This window comes from Priapulus caudatus, unplaced genomic scaffold (genome assembly GCF_000485595.1).
Source record: "Priapulus caudatus unplaced genomic scaffold, Priapulus_caudatus-5.0.1 Scaffold6, whole genome shotgun sequence".
Lineage (NCBI taxonomy): Eukaryota > Metazoa > Priapulida > Priapulimorpha > Priapulimorphida > Priapulidae > Priapulus > Priapulus caudatus.
In genome coordinates, this window is record NW_014577067.1 from 30,747 (window position 1) to 43,895 (window position 13,149).

A 13,149-nucleotide genomic window follows, 5' to 3' on the forward strand; every position below is an offset into this window, starting at 1 on the left:
CGGTCTATGCTGCGTTTCCGACATGTTTGTAAATCTTATACTCTAATATAGACGCTTTTATCGCGCATGAGTGGAGCCAGGAAATACCAACTTTGCACTGAAAGATATTTGTCAAGGGGAAATCTTGTAAAAACGCAACAGCACGCAGTGCTGACACCACACTAGTTTGTGGTTTATATATATGCTATATAATTGCAAGACCCTACCTAAATTTGCGCCCATAATTTTTTTTGTTAAATATCAAAAAACCCCATAGCGTTTTATTCATTCACTACCAAAAATGGAGCAAAATCCGTTGAACCTGAACTGACTAATGGCAATTCCATTTTCTGCCAAAAAATGCCCGTGGCCTCGAAGTTACGTCGACTGGCGCTCGCTTCAAATAGCCGACGCTTCCATATAGGAGCATAGCCAGTAACAACTACACCCAATTTCCAACAGTGTGGCGTCAACGGTTCCTTGAGTTATCGTTGACCGAAACAATGCTCTGACGACGGCACGGCACGCCCCGCCCCCCCCCCCCCCGCCCCCCCCCCCCCTCCCCCGACGTACGACGGATCCATGGCAATAGCTCAACTTGACGATTGTCAAGTAGAGCTAAAAATGCCCGGTTCGAAATCGCCCCTCGTAATCGCACGCTTCGGAAGGTCAATGCATTGCCACTGCCGTTACACTAAGCCAGCCGCAGCTGCCAAGCTGCCTGCAAATCCGCAATGCCTGAGCCAGTGTCTCGGCGCTCCAGCGCTAGCAATTGCCCAATTCCGAAGATTTTCCAATTCCAGCGAAAGAGTTTTGCTGTCGCCCTCTCTCCACACCAGCGCGTGCCCATCAACATTGCCCCACGCGACCTGCAAACAAATCAAGTGCACATCGCCCCCCCTCCCCATACTTCAATCAAGTGCCGCCCTAGGCAGCAGGGCACGCAAGCGGTAGCCAGCAATGTGCCACTAGCCCACAGACGTGGCGAGGCTAACACGCAGTTTGTTGAAACCTTTTGGTGAATAGACACAAGGTTTTACTTGCAAGTGCATAGAGAGTCAGCCCAGGACAATTTTGAAAAATAGATAGCCGACGGGAAAGCAGTAGTCCACGGAAGGGTCGCCAACAAGAATAGCTGCGGAAATTTGAAAGGAGTAGCCGTCGGAATTTGTTAAGTTCTGGGGGCAACAAAAAAGCCCCCGGGAAATTAAAAAAAATTTCCCTGCAACGCACCACAGCAAAACACAATGCAACACAGCAAAACACAATGCAGTACAATACCGTAAATAACACAACCCAACACAACACAATGCAACACAGCAAAACACAATGCAGTACAATACCGTAAATAACACAACCCAACACAACACAATGCAACACAGCAAAATGCAATGCAGTACAATGAAGTAAACACAACACAATACAACACCACCCAACAACACCACACAACAATTTCTCAATATAACGCAGCACAATGCAGTAAACGCCACAATACTACCCAATACAGCACAACACAACAAAACATATCTCCCCGGATCACCACCAAAATGTAATGAATTCTAAGTTACCCCATATCTGACCTATCCTGAGAATTTAATTAATTAATTAATTGGATCCGGATCACCATCAAAATGTAATCAATTCGAAGTAGCCCATTTCTGACCTATCCTGAAAATTTTATTAATTAATTAATTAATTAATTGGAGCCGGATCACCACCAAAATCTCATCAATTCTAAGTTAGCCCATTTGTGACCGATCCTGAAAATTTTATGACAATCCGTCCATAACTTTTCCAGTTAGGCTGTACACAAACCCCCAAACCCCCAAACCCACAAACCAACAAACAAACGCCGGTGAAAACATAACCTCCAGCCAACCCCTTGGCAGAGGTAATAACGCGTGTGCTTATTTTGAAGATTCATGCAGTTGCACGTCTGCCAAATTGTCTTTGGACATTTGCTGAAAAAATACGGCAATTCCGCGTAGCCGTGCTCTGGAACGAACTAAGTAGTTAGTATAGCAGAATTTTCATGGAGTCACACGCAAGAGGTTGAAAGCTTGCTTCGTCGCTCGTTCATGAGTGAGTGACGTCACGTCCATACGAACCCAAACTCCTGTTTTAAGGTGCATTATGACCCTAACCCTAACCCTAATCCTAACCCTAACTCTAAAAAATAACCCTAACCCTATTAAAAACAAAATTAATTAAATTTTGTACAGCCGAAACTGTGACGTATTTGGGCGACGAAACAAGCTTTCAACCTTTTGCGAGTCACACGCACTCCTGCATATATGTCAAATCAGGGAGTCCGACAAAAAATCAGGGAGTATTTGACTCCGGACTCGTGTTAATTTCGCACCCTGCGCACGTAGAACACCTGTAAACACACACATAGAACATTTGTGAACACACACGTAGAACACCTGCGAACACGTACGTAGAACACTTGTGAAAACGTACGTAGAACACCTGCAAACACGTACATAGAACACTTGTGAATGCGTACGTAGAACACTTGTAAACACGCACGTAGACACGGCCAGATAAGACTGTTCTGAAATACGTGGCTCAAGGCCTCAAGGCTCAAAATCAAGTACCGATCAGTGGTAGCACATTTTTTTACCATCGATAACCTTGCATCAGTGGCCACCGCTACAGAGTCGCCACCTGGGCTTTAAGAAAAAAACTTTGGTGTTTACGTGAAGTGGCAGTTACACAGTGAGACCAGAGGCGTGTTCAGGAGAGCGAGCGCTCGATGCGATCGCTCGATGAACGAACGCAGCGCCTCCTGAACGACACACGAGCGCTCGCTGTGCGCTCGCTTGATCAAAGATGGCAGCCCCCATTGAGGGTTACTCAGCAGATTTTAATCGCGAGATTTTAATGTTTTCGAACAAGTACTGTTAAACGAATTAGCAGACGAAATTGATACAAATTGAATTTAGAAGTAAATGAATGAATGAAAAATGAAATAAAGTTGAAATAGATTGCAAATTGACGTCAGAAATGTTAGATTCGCATTCGCCAGATTTTTCGTCGCCATCTTGTAAACAACCCGCGCGCTGAACGAACAGCGTTTTGAATTTGCGCGCAAACGCTCGCGAGCGTTCGGTCTCCTGAACACGCCTCAGCTTTACAGAATGGCCACCTTTCTATAAAGGCTACTATTGCTAATTCCCCTGAGTAGCCATACAAGTTTGATTATAACCGACTGATGCTTGGTATATATAATGCAATAACATTAAAGTAAGGATTCCCAATAGTCTTCCTGACTGTTCCAGGCATGGGAATGGATGATCTGAAGAACTCTGAACACTGGATGCCCAAGGCATCCCAACTCGTCTTTAGCAACAATGAATTTGATTCTTCCGATGCTTCTAACGGTGCGCGAAAAATAAATACCGCTTGTATCGAGAAGGTAGACGAGACCGCTATTTCTTCTCAATTAATTAACAGTGCAATTGCTTCGACTTTTGTTGGCGGGACACACAAGAGGGTTCAATCCACCCTCCACCCACCCACATCTACACCCCCCCCAAAAAAATATCTCAACGGATTTGCACGTTTCTCAAAAATGACCCAGGTGGTCGGCAGAAAATTCCCATGTCTGGACTGTCCTCTCATTTTCCCCGACCATTACAGTACATGTATACTATAGTATGGCTTGCATAACAGTAAGTGTCAACAGTAATGCTAATATGCCAGTCACGCGCACATTGTTTTTTCCCACCTAAATCTGTAATGATTGCCATTTTATTTGTTGCATTCTTGTTGTGATTACATGATGACAGTTCTTGTTTCTCACGAGACCGTTAACACACGTCGTGCACGTTGCCATTTAGCTTCGGTACATGTTAGGGTTGGCACCTGTAAGTCAGTGCACTCATTTTCGTAACGCCACCTTTCTATTCTGAGCTCGATTAAGTTTGGAGAACACTTTCACCATTGACAGAATCTAATTTTAACATACCCATGTGTACACTACACGAGTGATGCTGGTTGAACTTGATAGCACGTATTGTGAGTGACAACACAGAGAGATTTGTACGAGATCGCTCTATCTACTGTAAGTCGACACGGTCCCGAAACAACGCTCATAATGTATTGCATTACTTGTACTTGCATGCGACACCCTGCCTACCCTCAATATTGTACACGGTTGTAGACATCCATAATCGCGAACAGGGTGGTAGTGATCACAGGCTGCACTGCTATAAATCGTGAACAAACTCGGCTGGTTATTGACACGTACTTTGCTCGACGAACCATATCAGTTCACGGACCCGAATGGTGTACATTGGGCTTACACAAAACGTTACCTCGCATTGAATTACATTTCAAGCCAATGCAAACACGACAATGTCATTGCATTGCGTGATTGAAGGTCGACCAGCCAATCTTGAACGGCCGAGATGTTGACCGATGTACACTTTCGACAAACAGACATATGCCCTCGCCACAATCGAGGGCTTTATGGACCTGCATTAATTATGCTCAACAAAATCTGAAATAGAACGGTCATTATCTTGGCATCGAGTCGGGCGATAAGAGCATTAATCACTGAGGAGGAAGGTCGATGGTAGGAATGCCTATTCATGTACGACTGCAACCTCTCTTAAATTTCAGGCAAAACCATTAACTATTAACTAGACATCATTCGTATAGTGCTCACGGGCATGTGCACTTGCCTCGTGCAAATCTGCTACAGAAACGCTAACAACCTCAGCAAAACAACATATCTTTCATTGGGAATACATTCAACTAATAATTCCTTAAAAGAAATAAAGTCTTTCTGCAATTAATTTAAAGTTTCATTTACGACAGAAATGAAACAAGTGCTACAGAGCGACAGCGCTCAACTGACATGTACTGTAGCCAGGTATTCTTCTGATAAACTCACTGGCAACCAAACCAAGGGCCCCTCCCGCCACCGCGTTCGCGCTCAAGAGCATATATCTAGGATACTACTAATACAGATCTAAAATCTATGATAGGATTTGCTGCTATACCCGTAGTACAGTAATAAAGATACAGCTGTGTAACTTTATTGATTTTGCTATATTAACATGTTATCATGGATATGCCACGAGCGCAAGCGTAGTGGTGGTGGTGGGGGGAGGGTGGGGGAGTGGAGGGGGCTCTAATAGCAAAAGCAGTTTAGTCCTTTGTTAACAGTCAACAAATCCATGTTTAATCCTCCTCTTGAGGGTCAAAAGGTTATCAGACACTTATAACTCTTCGCACGTCAGCAGAAAGTACATTTCATGGTCCTTTCAATAAAGTGATAAAAATGGTAGGTCAGCGATGAAACAAAAAAGTTGCACTCAGTCCGTTAGACCATGTTCTCAGAAAATGTCTGATATCTGACCTTTCCCCACTGCCCTTTGACCTGTGACCTCCAATTTCGCACTGGTGATGGGGTTCCTCCCCATCACACTATACTGTACATCGAATATTAAGAGCGTAGGTCGAGCCGTTGAGATTTGCGCTGCAATTCCGTATTTACTCCTATACCTTAAGTTAAGGGGGAAATATTCCCCCTCCATTGACACCTCTTGACCTTTGACCCTTGACCCCCCAAATTCGCCATGCCAAGTCCTTTTCATGACCCCCCCACCGACCTCCGAATATCAAGAACGTACGTCAAGCTTTATCTGACTTCGTCAGCTGAGCTAAAAGAGTGAACATAAACGTATACTATACCTCTTCTGGTACCCGATGCTCTAACTTGCATTTTATAGTCTCATAGCTAAGCCGATTCAAATGCTTTAGCTGGCCAATGATGAGTACAGGGTTAGCACGAGGATCGCAAGGTGTAAGACAGTGTGAATACTTCAAAACTATGTTTGTCATCTTGTTGGTGTGGAGGTGATCGCCTGAGCCACTTGCTGATTGACAGTCTGAAACATTCATGTAGAGGGAACACACGTACGTCACATACAATCATGCAATAACCGTGAGAATTGCGAATCCTAGTCTACATTCGTAGTTCACTATCACACGACTTTCAATAAATGATATCATTTCCAAATTTTTTTTTACGTAGGTGTAGTGTACCGTATTGACTATTGCCAGTATTGGTGTATAGATTCAAGATTGGACAGCATTGCAATTTGCAATACAGTTTTTGCACTATGATTACATCATACATATGATCATGTGGCCGCAGTCGCGATTTTTATCAGCACAAGCTCCTGTACTGTTAGACCGACCAGGCTGTGCGACGGATTGTCTATCAATGGACAAATGGACAATATTGTAACCCTAGCAATACCGTTTCTTGGAGCTACTGTACTGTAGGCTGTAGCAAATGCGGCTGAAGCCAGTAAAGGACGAGTTTACTTTCACTTTCACTCCTACATAGTACACTACCAGACTGACAGACACTGAGACAGGCCAAACAATCGTCAATCTCACCGAGTCACTCACATTCACACAGCGAACGGCACTGCCACTGGTAGTGGTAGTAGAAGCAGTAGACTAAATCTGCTAGGATCTTAGTCCGTAATAATGCATTTTAACTTATTTCTGCAATTATTCGCATTCTAATATTCTAAGAGAATAAAATGCAACTAATTAATTAGACTACACACTTAGTGACACTCTAGTCTCTACACATACCAGCCTCCCACCGTCTATGACTCTATGCGATAACGCGAGACGAATTTCTGCGAGACAATAACGTCATTGCTGTTCACTTGTTCAATGTTTTCCCGGGAATTTAAAAAATAAAAGGCTATCATTGTGTAGATCTTCTTGTATCAGCTGGTATTGTGTAGATGGTACTTAGCTGCTTCGCAGAGCCAAGATTATTTGTGTAATATGTCTGAGAGCCTAACCCCACCGCTATCGCCAAGCAATGGTAACGTGCATTTATTAAATAATTTAAGGATTGAGAAACAAGTTTAGAATCTTCTACTCTTAGTACTCTACTCTTAGACTTGCACTAACCTGACCATGCTGTATCAGTGTATGGCTAACGAGTACCTGGTAACGTCACAATATAGCCTACACGTCGGTTTTCTAACCCTAGCTAGCAATAGTGGTGCCACTGCCAATACCGTTTCTTGGAGCTAGACTATAGTTCTAGAGCTAGACTTGCACATGACTAGTACCACGACAGTGACAATGACACTGCTAGCTCTATAGTACTAAGTAGTAGTACTAGTAGTAGTAGTAGTGCTCAGTCATAGTCATAGGGTCTATGTCCCCCAGGCCCAGGGTACTGCCGGAACGGTACCCAGGCCCGGCCTGGGTACGGTCTGGTATACCGGAACGTACCCTGGTCACTATTTGATATGGTTAGGGTTAGGGTTCGGGTTAGGGAGTAGGCGTAGGCGACATATAAGATAGTACCAATATACCGGACCGTACCCAGGGTACGTTCCGGCAGTACCCCGGGGGACATAGACCCTCTCAGCTCTAGTAGTAGTAGTAGTACTATAGCCCGCGTACAGTTGCCGCAGGCCTGTAGTGTGACACCGCCCGTATCACGGTCTGAGATTGCACCCGTGACCCGGCTCCCGGCATGCGGTGCAATCTCAGACCGTGACACCGGCAGTACCACGCTTGACACTCCTGGGGGGCACTCCCTACAAAATTGAAAATAGTATGTAGTAATATACCACTTGAGAGATGGAATTAGGTGGCTCCGGTAATTCAGCACATCAAAGTGGAGGCGCGATCAAGGACAAGGACGCGTTAGCCGTTAGGTAAATGTGACTACCTAGTCCAAGTTAAAAAGTTTCCTCTGACCAATGCCCACACGATCTAATTTGATCACAATCCAATCCGATTTTGGTGGATTTGGTGTGGCCTGTGGGTTAGCTAGACCACACTAAATCCACCAAAATCGTCGGTGTGGGCATTGGTTAGAGGAAACTCGGACTATAGTGGCTACCCTAATTGGGCACTTAATAGCTCTAGTAACGATAGCCCGCGTACGGTTGCCGCTGGCGCAGCCAGCGGCAACCGTACGCAGGCTATAGTTACTAGAGCTAGGCACTTAACAAAGTGTCCAAAGAGATGAACACTCCACGGGAACGATCCACAACCAATAGGAAAACAACCACTGAGGAACCTAAGGTGATGTTTGTCTTACAGTATGTCAGAGGGGTCACGGACATAGTAGTACTAGTACAGCGTCACCTCAGAAATGCGGGTGTGGCGTCAGTCCATTGGAGACCATAAAAAGACAATTAGTACACCCGAAGGACAATACGAACCTTCGCAATATTACGGACTGTGTCTACAAGATACCGTGTGCGATGTGCGACAAAAGTTACATTGGAGAAACTGGCCACAAATTTGAAACCCGCCTAAAAGAGCACAAAAAGGACGTAGACACCGTAGCTCCCAATTCATTTACGAGGGCCAAGCGAAAACAATCCGCGACCGAAATAACCAAATCCGCGATCAACCGTGGCACGTACCTACCATACAATATATATGGAGTGCCCCCGGGGTACCACTGCGAGTACCACTACCAGAGCCAGTGGCAGTAGCACTAGCAGTACCATCAGACACCACTACACCAGGCACCAGCCACCACTACCACAAACACACAGTGGAGTCTGACTCTGCAGAAAAAATATGCTCATTCAAATAAGTGAAATCAATAGACCTTGAATTTGAAATCAACTAAAAGTGACCAATTACTACTTTAATAGTCAGGGCCGTAGTGGCCCCCTTAAAATGTGCTACTGCAGAAAAATGTAGGATCACCCAGTGATGATATCAAGAGTGGAGGTTATGGTGTGTGCCACAGGCAGGCATGGTACTCCTCCCGAAAAATTTTGAAATTTAGAGCCTGGAAATGGCATTTCCTGCATTTTCAGGCTATGTTGAAAGCAACCAATTCTGATCATTTTAAAAGGTCAATTTGTAAATTTCAAAGAGGAATGTAGATTTTAAAGCAAATCACTGTTCCCCCCACAGTTCCGGAAACCCCCTCTTTTAAACGTGTCCAGTTTCATAGCATTGAATTTCAACGAAATCCTAGCTAGTTCCGGAGACCCCCATTTTCGAACATAGCCAGTTCCAGATCATACCACATTCAACAAACATTAGTTCCAGAGACCCTCATTTTCAGGTCTGAGTTAGTTCTAGAGCCCCCCATTTTTGACTTCGCAGTGGCACATACCTACCATAATGTGGGGTGAGTGCCCCCCCCCGGGGGTTTCATCTCCCTGGTATATGTTGCTCCTTGGTTCCCTGCACAATTTTTTTTGTCAAAATAGTGCCACGGCAGCAGGGAAAAAAATATAATTTGTTTTTCGGGGGCTACTTTTCAAGCTCGCGTGGATGAAAATAGCACTCTAAAATTTGGTTTGCATTGAACTATATGCAAATTTCCAGGGGCTCTTTTTGGCATTTCCGGGGCTCTTTTTGGCATTTCCGGGGCTAGTCAAAGGTCAAGATGTGTCAATGTGAATATTTCCCCCTTAACTTAAGGTATAGGAGGAAATACGGAATTCCGGCACAAATCTCAATGGCTCGACCTACGCTCTTAATATTCGATGTATAGTGTGATGGGGAGGAAACCCATCACCAGTGTAAAATTGGAGGTTACAGGGCAAAGGGCAGTGGGGGAAAGATCAGATATCAGACATTTTCTGAGGACATGAGAATTCCACAGGATGTCCAATCTCCCAGCGAGCCACATCGCATCGCCGAGCGTTAGTAGCTGCCTTTTGTTTCAAGTCAGGCAGACAATACGTTCGGATTGATGGCAACAGAATGGATAATCGTGTCGTACGTTTTAGTCTGTATCTCCGGATCGCGGGTGTATATGAGGAAACAATTTCGCACGATGCTAGGCGAATGTACTGTGAACGATTTGAGCTCAAGTTGGTACGCATAGTAAATCGTAGGTATTCTAAGGCTAGTAAATGACGAATTTCCCTTGTCTATTGAAGTCACACTCCTTCCCTATTATCTACTCCTGATATTATATTTAATAATATTGTGGGATAAGTATTCGACTAACTGTAATTGTCTGTTACAGAATTTATTCCAAATTTCATCATCGTATGATGTTGGAGTTGACCGAGGCAGGCTGGTGCAATTTGTTGAATCTCTTCCTTACTCTTGCCCTGGTGACTGACACAGAGGACGTTGTGAGTTTATAAGACGTATTGTTTACTTCGTTAGCATGTTTGTGCATAATAATATGTGCCAATCTCTCGGTGGTAGCTTCTGTAACATCTCACCTACTTTTATCGTAATATGTTTCAGACATCTAGGATAGTTGACTTGCTTGATATGGTTGGTCCATTAACTGAGAAATCGGTTAGCAGCCTGGTGATCAGAGGATGCTTTGTGCTCTGTCTTATCAATGAAGAGAAAGAAACAGATGCCTCTAGCCTAGCACACAGGCTGTCATTGTATTTTACAGCTGCCTGCAGGTAAATCAGTTGCACTTATTACTTAGAATATGATGTAAACCCACCAACTTTTTCACATCACTAATATGTCACGTCAGAAAGTGAGTTACCTCCCTGATCCTGATAATGCGCATGGCTATGAACGGTAAAAAACGTCTTTTCTCTGTTTCTATTACAGTTGGATTGTTAATGTCCTTCTGTTGCCTATCGGTATAAAATGACTTTAGTCTTCTGTGTCACGTGAATGTTATCAACTCACTTAGTATTAGGCCACCATGTAATCTAACCAACTGTAAAGGATCTGGTAAACTTATGATCTTCTTGTTTCTAGAGAGATAAGTGTAGCAAGCAGTGATAGCCGACGCCACCAGTGGTACAACCAGATTGCAGTTTACCTGGAAGGAATAGAGGAGTTGCGAGTTGTGCATCCCGCACTGATAGGTACCAAGAAACTAACCTCGATATAGCCACATGATTATTATTATTATTATTATTATTAAATGTATTGTATGTAATTCAAATACAAATACATGTACTGAAGACTTTTTAATGGAGAAACGTACTTTGCTGTAGTGTACCTGTACCATGTACCTTTTAGCACTGGTTCGTTTACTAGTATATGATTACAGTCTACCTAATGGCCTATTTGGATCAATGTTTGTGAATGTTGTATTGTGCCTTATGCTTTTCTGACTATGCATGGTAGTAGTGCTCAATTTCTAATTATCTTCTATGTATTACTTTATGCAGATTATTTGAGATGGGAGCATTGTCAGTTGTGTTTAGATTTGTCTGCTGTGCAGGTGAAGGCTTCAAGATGGTGTTTAGCTGCTGCCGTGACCAGGAACTCAGGAAGGTATTGCTTGTGCTGACACAAGCTATTGACAGGTGAGATTATTACTGTTATAGCATCGTTGAGAAGTTCTTACAAAAGACTTGGTTTCCACGTCACGAGAAAGCATCAGTTGATTTTATTAGCTCACCTTGACATCGTCAAGCTGAGCTATTGCCATGGGTCGTCGTCCGTCGTACGTTCGTCCGTCAACATTTCGCTACGGTCAACGATAACTCAGGAACCGTTTGGCCCACATTTTTGAAATTGGGTATAGTTGTTACTGCTATGTTCCCATATTAAACGTCCTATTTTGAAGCACGCCAGTCGACGTACTTTCGAGCCACGGTAATTTTTTGGCAAAAATGGGAATTGCCATTAGTCAGTTCAGGTTCAACGGATTTTGCTCATTTTTGAAATTTGGTTTGCATTGAACTCTATGCAAATTTCCAGGGGCTCTTTTTGCCATTTCCGGGGCTCTTTTTGGCATTTCCGGGGCTCTTTTTGGCATTTCGGGGGCTAAATCGCCCCGAGCCCCCATGTATTTTTTTTACTGCACGGTAGTGCCGTGCTGCCGTGGCGGCCACTACGGCCCTGATAGTAATAGTGCAGTAGTATAGAATGTGAAAGTTTGACCAGTGCTTTTCTTCTCTAATTTTAAATATATATGCAGATACCATGTGAAAAACATTACAAACTTTAATTTAAGTAAACAAGGAAAATGAAAGCAGAGGAAATCTTGAATAATGACACACAAATTAAAATTAGAAATGTCAAAAGTTGTAACTAGCTAGAAATAACATTGCAAAAGTACAGTACTACAACAGGCACATTTGAAAGAAGTTTTAAAATCACTAACAACATATATAAGAGTAATAGTTTTCAGACACTAGACCTTTACAAAGCAGCTACCCCCTAACTGTGTATCACTGAGCAACAAGCAAGTAATAATGATATGAACACAACTCACATTTTAAGACAACGAGTAATCAATAGTAATATCAAAGAGCATATCTATAGAGTAACAAAACACTGAATGTAAGAGCAAAATTAACAGATGATATATATGAAGGTAAATCAAAGTATAACAACAACTAAACCCAATAAACCATTCATTGTTTTATAGTGTGTAATTTTGTGAAATAATTGCTGTATATCTAGTTTAGTCATAGCCTGGTAATTCAGTTCAGTACTCATAGTTATATCTCTCATCATATACTTATAGAACGTCTGTCATTATGTATTACAGATGTTTTATATAATTTTACAGATTCATATTCGATAAGAGAATTTTCGTCAGAAAGCAGGTGAGCCATTAATTGGATGTTATCGTGAACCTATGCATCATTATGACTATAGTTAATCATATTCAACAAGATATATTTATATATATGTTTACAAACTGCAAACAAGGTAATTACAAGTTATATATTATATTGAATAAGATAATACTCGCAGGATCTGATGTCCATGTTCGAAGTTGGCTACTTAATCTTTTAGAAAAAGAATAAAGTATCTTGACCCAGGGACAACAAAGGATCCTAATTTTATACACGAGTATATACATATACGGAAATATATTCACATTAAAACGGTGATGAACATTTTGTTGTAGGTTGTTAAATTCTGAGACAACTAAAGCTGCTGAAGCTGCCGATGTCATCAAGATATTTTGTCTGATTAGGTAACCTAATTTACATCGGATGAATTTTGGAAAATAATCGTAACTGGATGCCTAATTCAATATAATTTAAAAAAAAAAAAACTTATTGTGTATGTATTTTGTACTATAACAGGGTTCTCCCTACGTTGCGCAAACGGGCGCGCGCCCCGTTTGGGAAAACTCCCCCCTGTTTCAATCGTTGCGCCCCGTTTAAATTACCTCCGCCCCGCCCCGATTAAATTCCACCACAATAAAAGTTTGCCAGCGCGGGAATAGATCGTCAAGAA

At 42.8% G+C, this 13,149-nt stretch overlaps 2 protein-coding genes across 3 annotated transcripts in view; one reads left to right on the forward strand and one right to left on the reverse strand.

Moving 5' to 3' along the window:
* LOC106805027 (probable aminopeptidase NPEPL1) overlaps window positions 1-6,675 on the reverse strand; it is a 17,694-nt gene extending 11,019 nt beyond the window's left edge. The window contains exons 1-2 of the mRNA XM_014806498.1: window positions 6,604-6,675; window positions 5,686-5,882 (exon numbers count right to left, since the gene is read on the reverse strand). Coding sequence (XP_014661984.1) covers window positions 5,686-5,835 — 150 coding nt within the window. The 5' untranslated portion in view covers window positions 5,836-5,882; window positions 6,604-6,675. The remainder of the gene's footprint in view (window positions 1-5,685; window positions 5,883-6,603) is intronic.
* Window positions 6,676-9,991: 3,316 nt separating this feature from the next.
* The window catches only part of LOC106805437 (protein MMS22-like), a 27,275-nt gene continuing 24,117 nt past the window's right edge, over window positions 9,992-13,149 (forward strand). For both annotated transcript variants that reach the window (XM_014807020.1, XM_014807027.1), the window contains exons 1-4: window positions 9,992-10,100; window positions 10,219-10,388; window positions 10,699-10,808; window positions 11,171-11,255. In XM_014807020.1, the coding sequence (XP_014662506.1) occupies window positions 10,014-10,100; window positions 10,219-10,388; window positions 10,699-10,808; window positions 11,171-11,255 (452 nt within the window). In that variant the 5' untranslated portion in view covers window positions 9,992-10,013. The remainder of the gene's footprint in view (window positions 10,101-10,218; window positions 10,389-10,698; window positions 10,809-11,170; window positions 11,256-13,149) is intronic.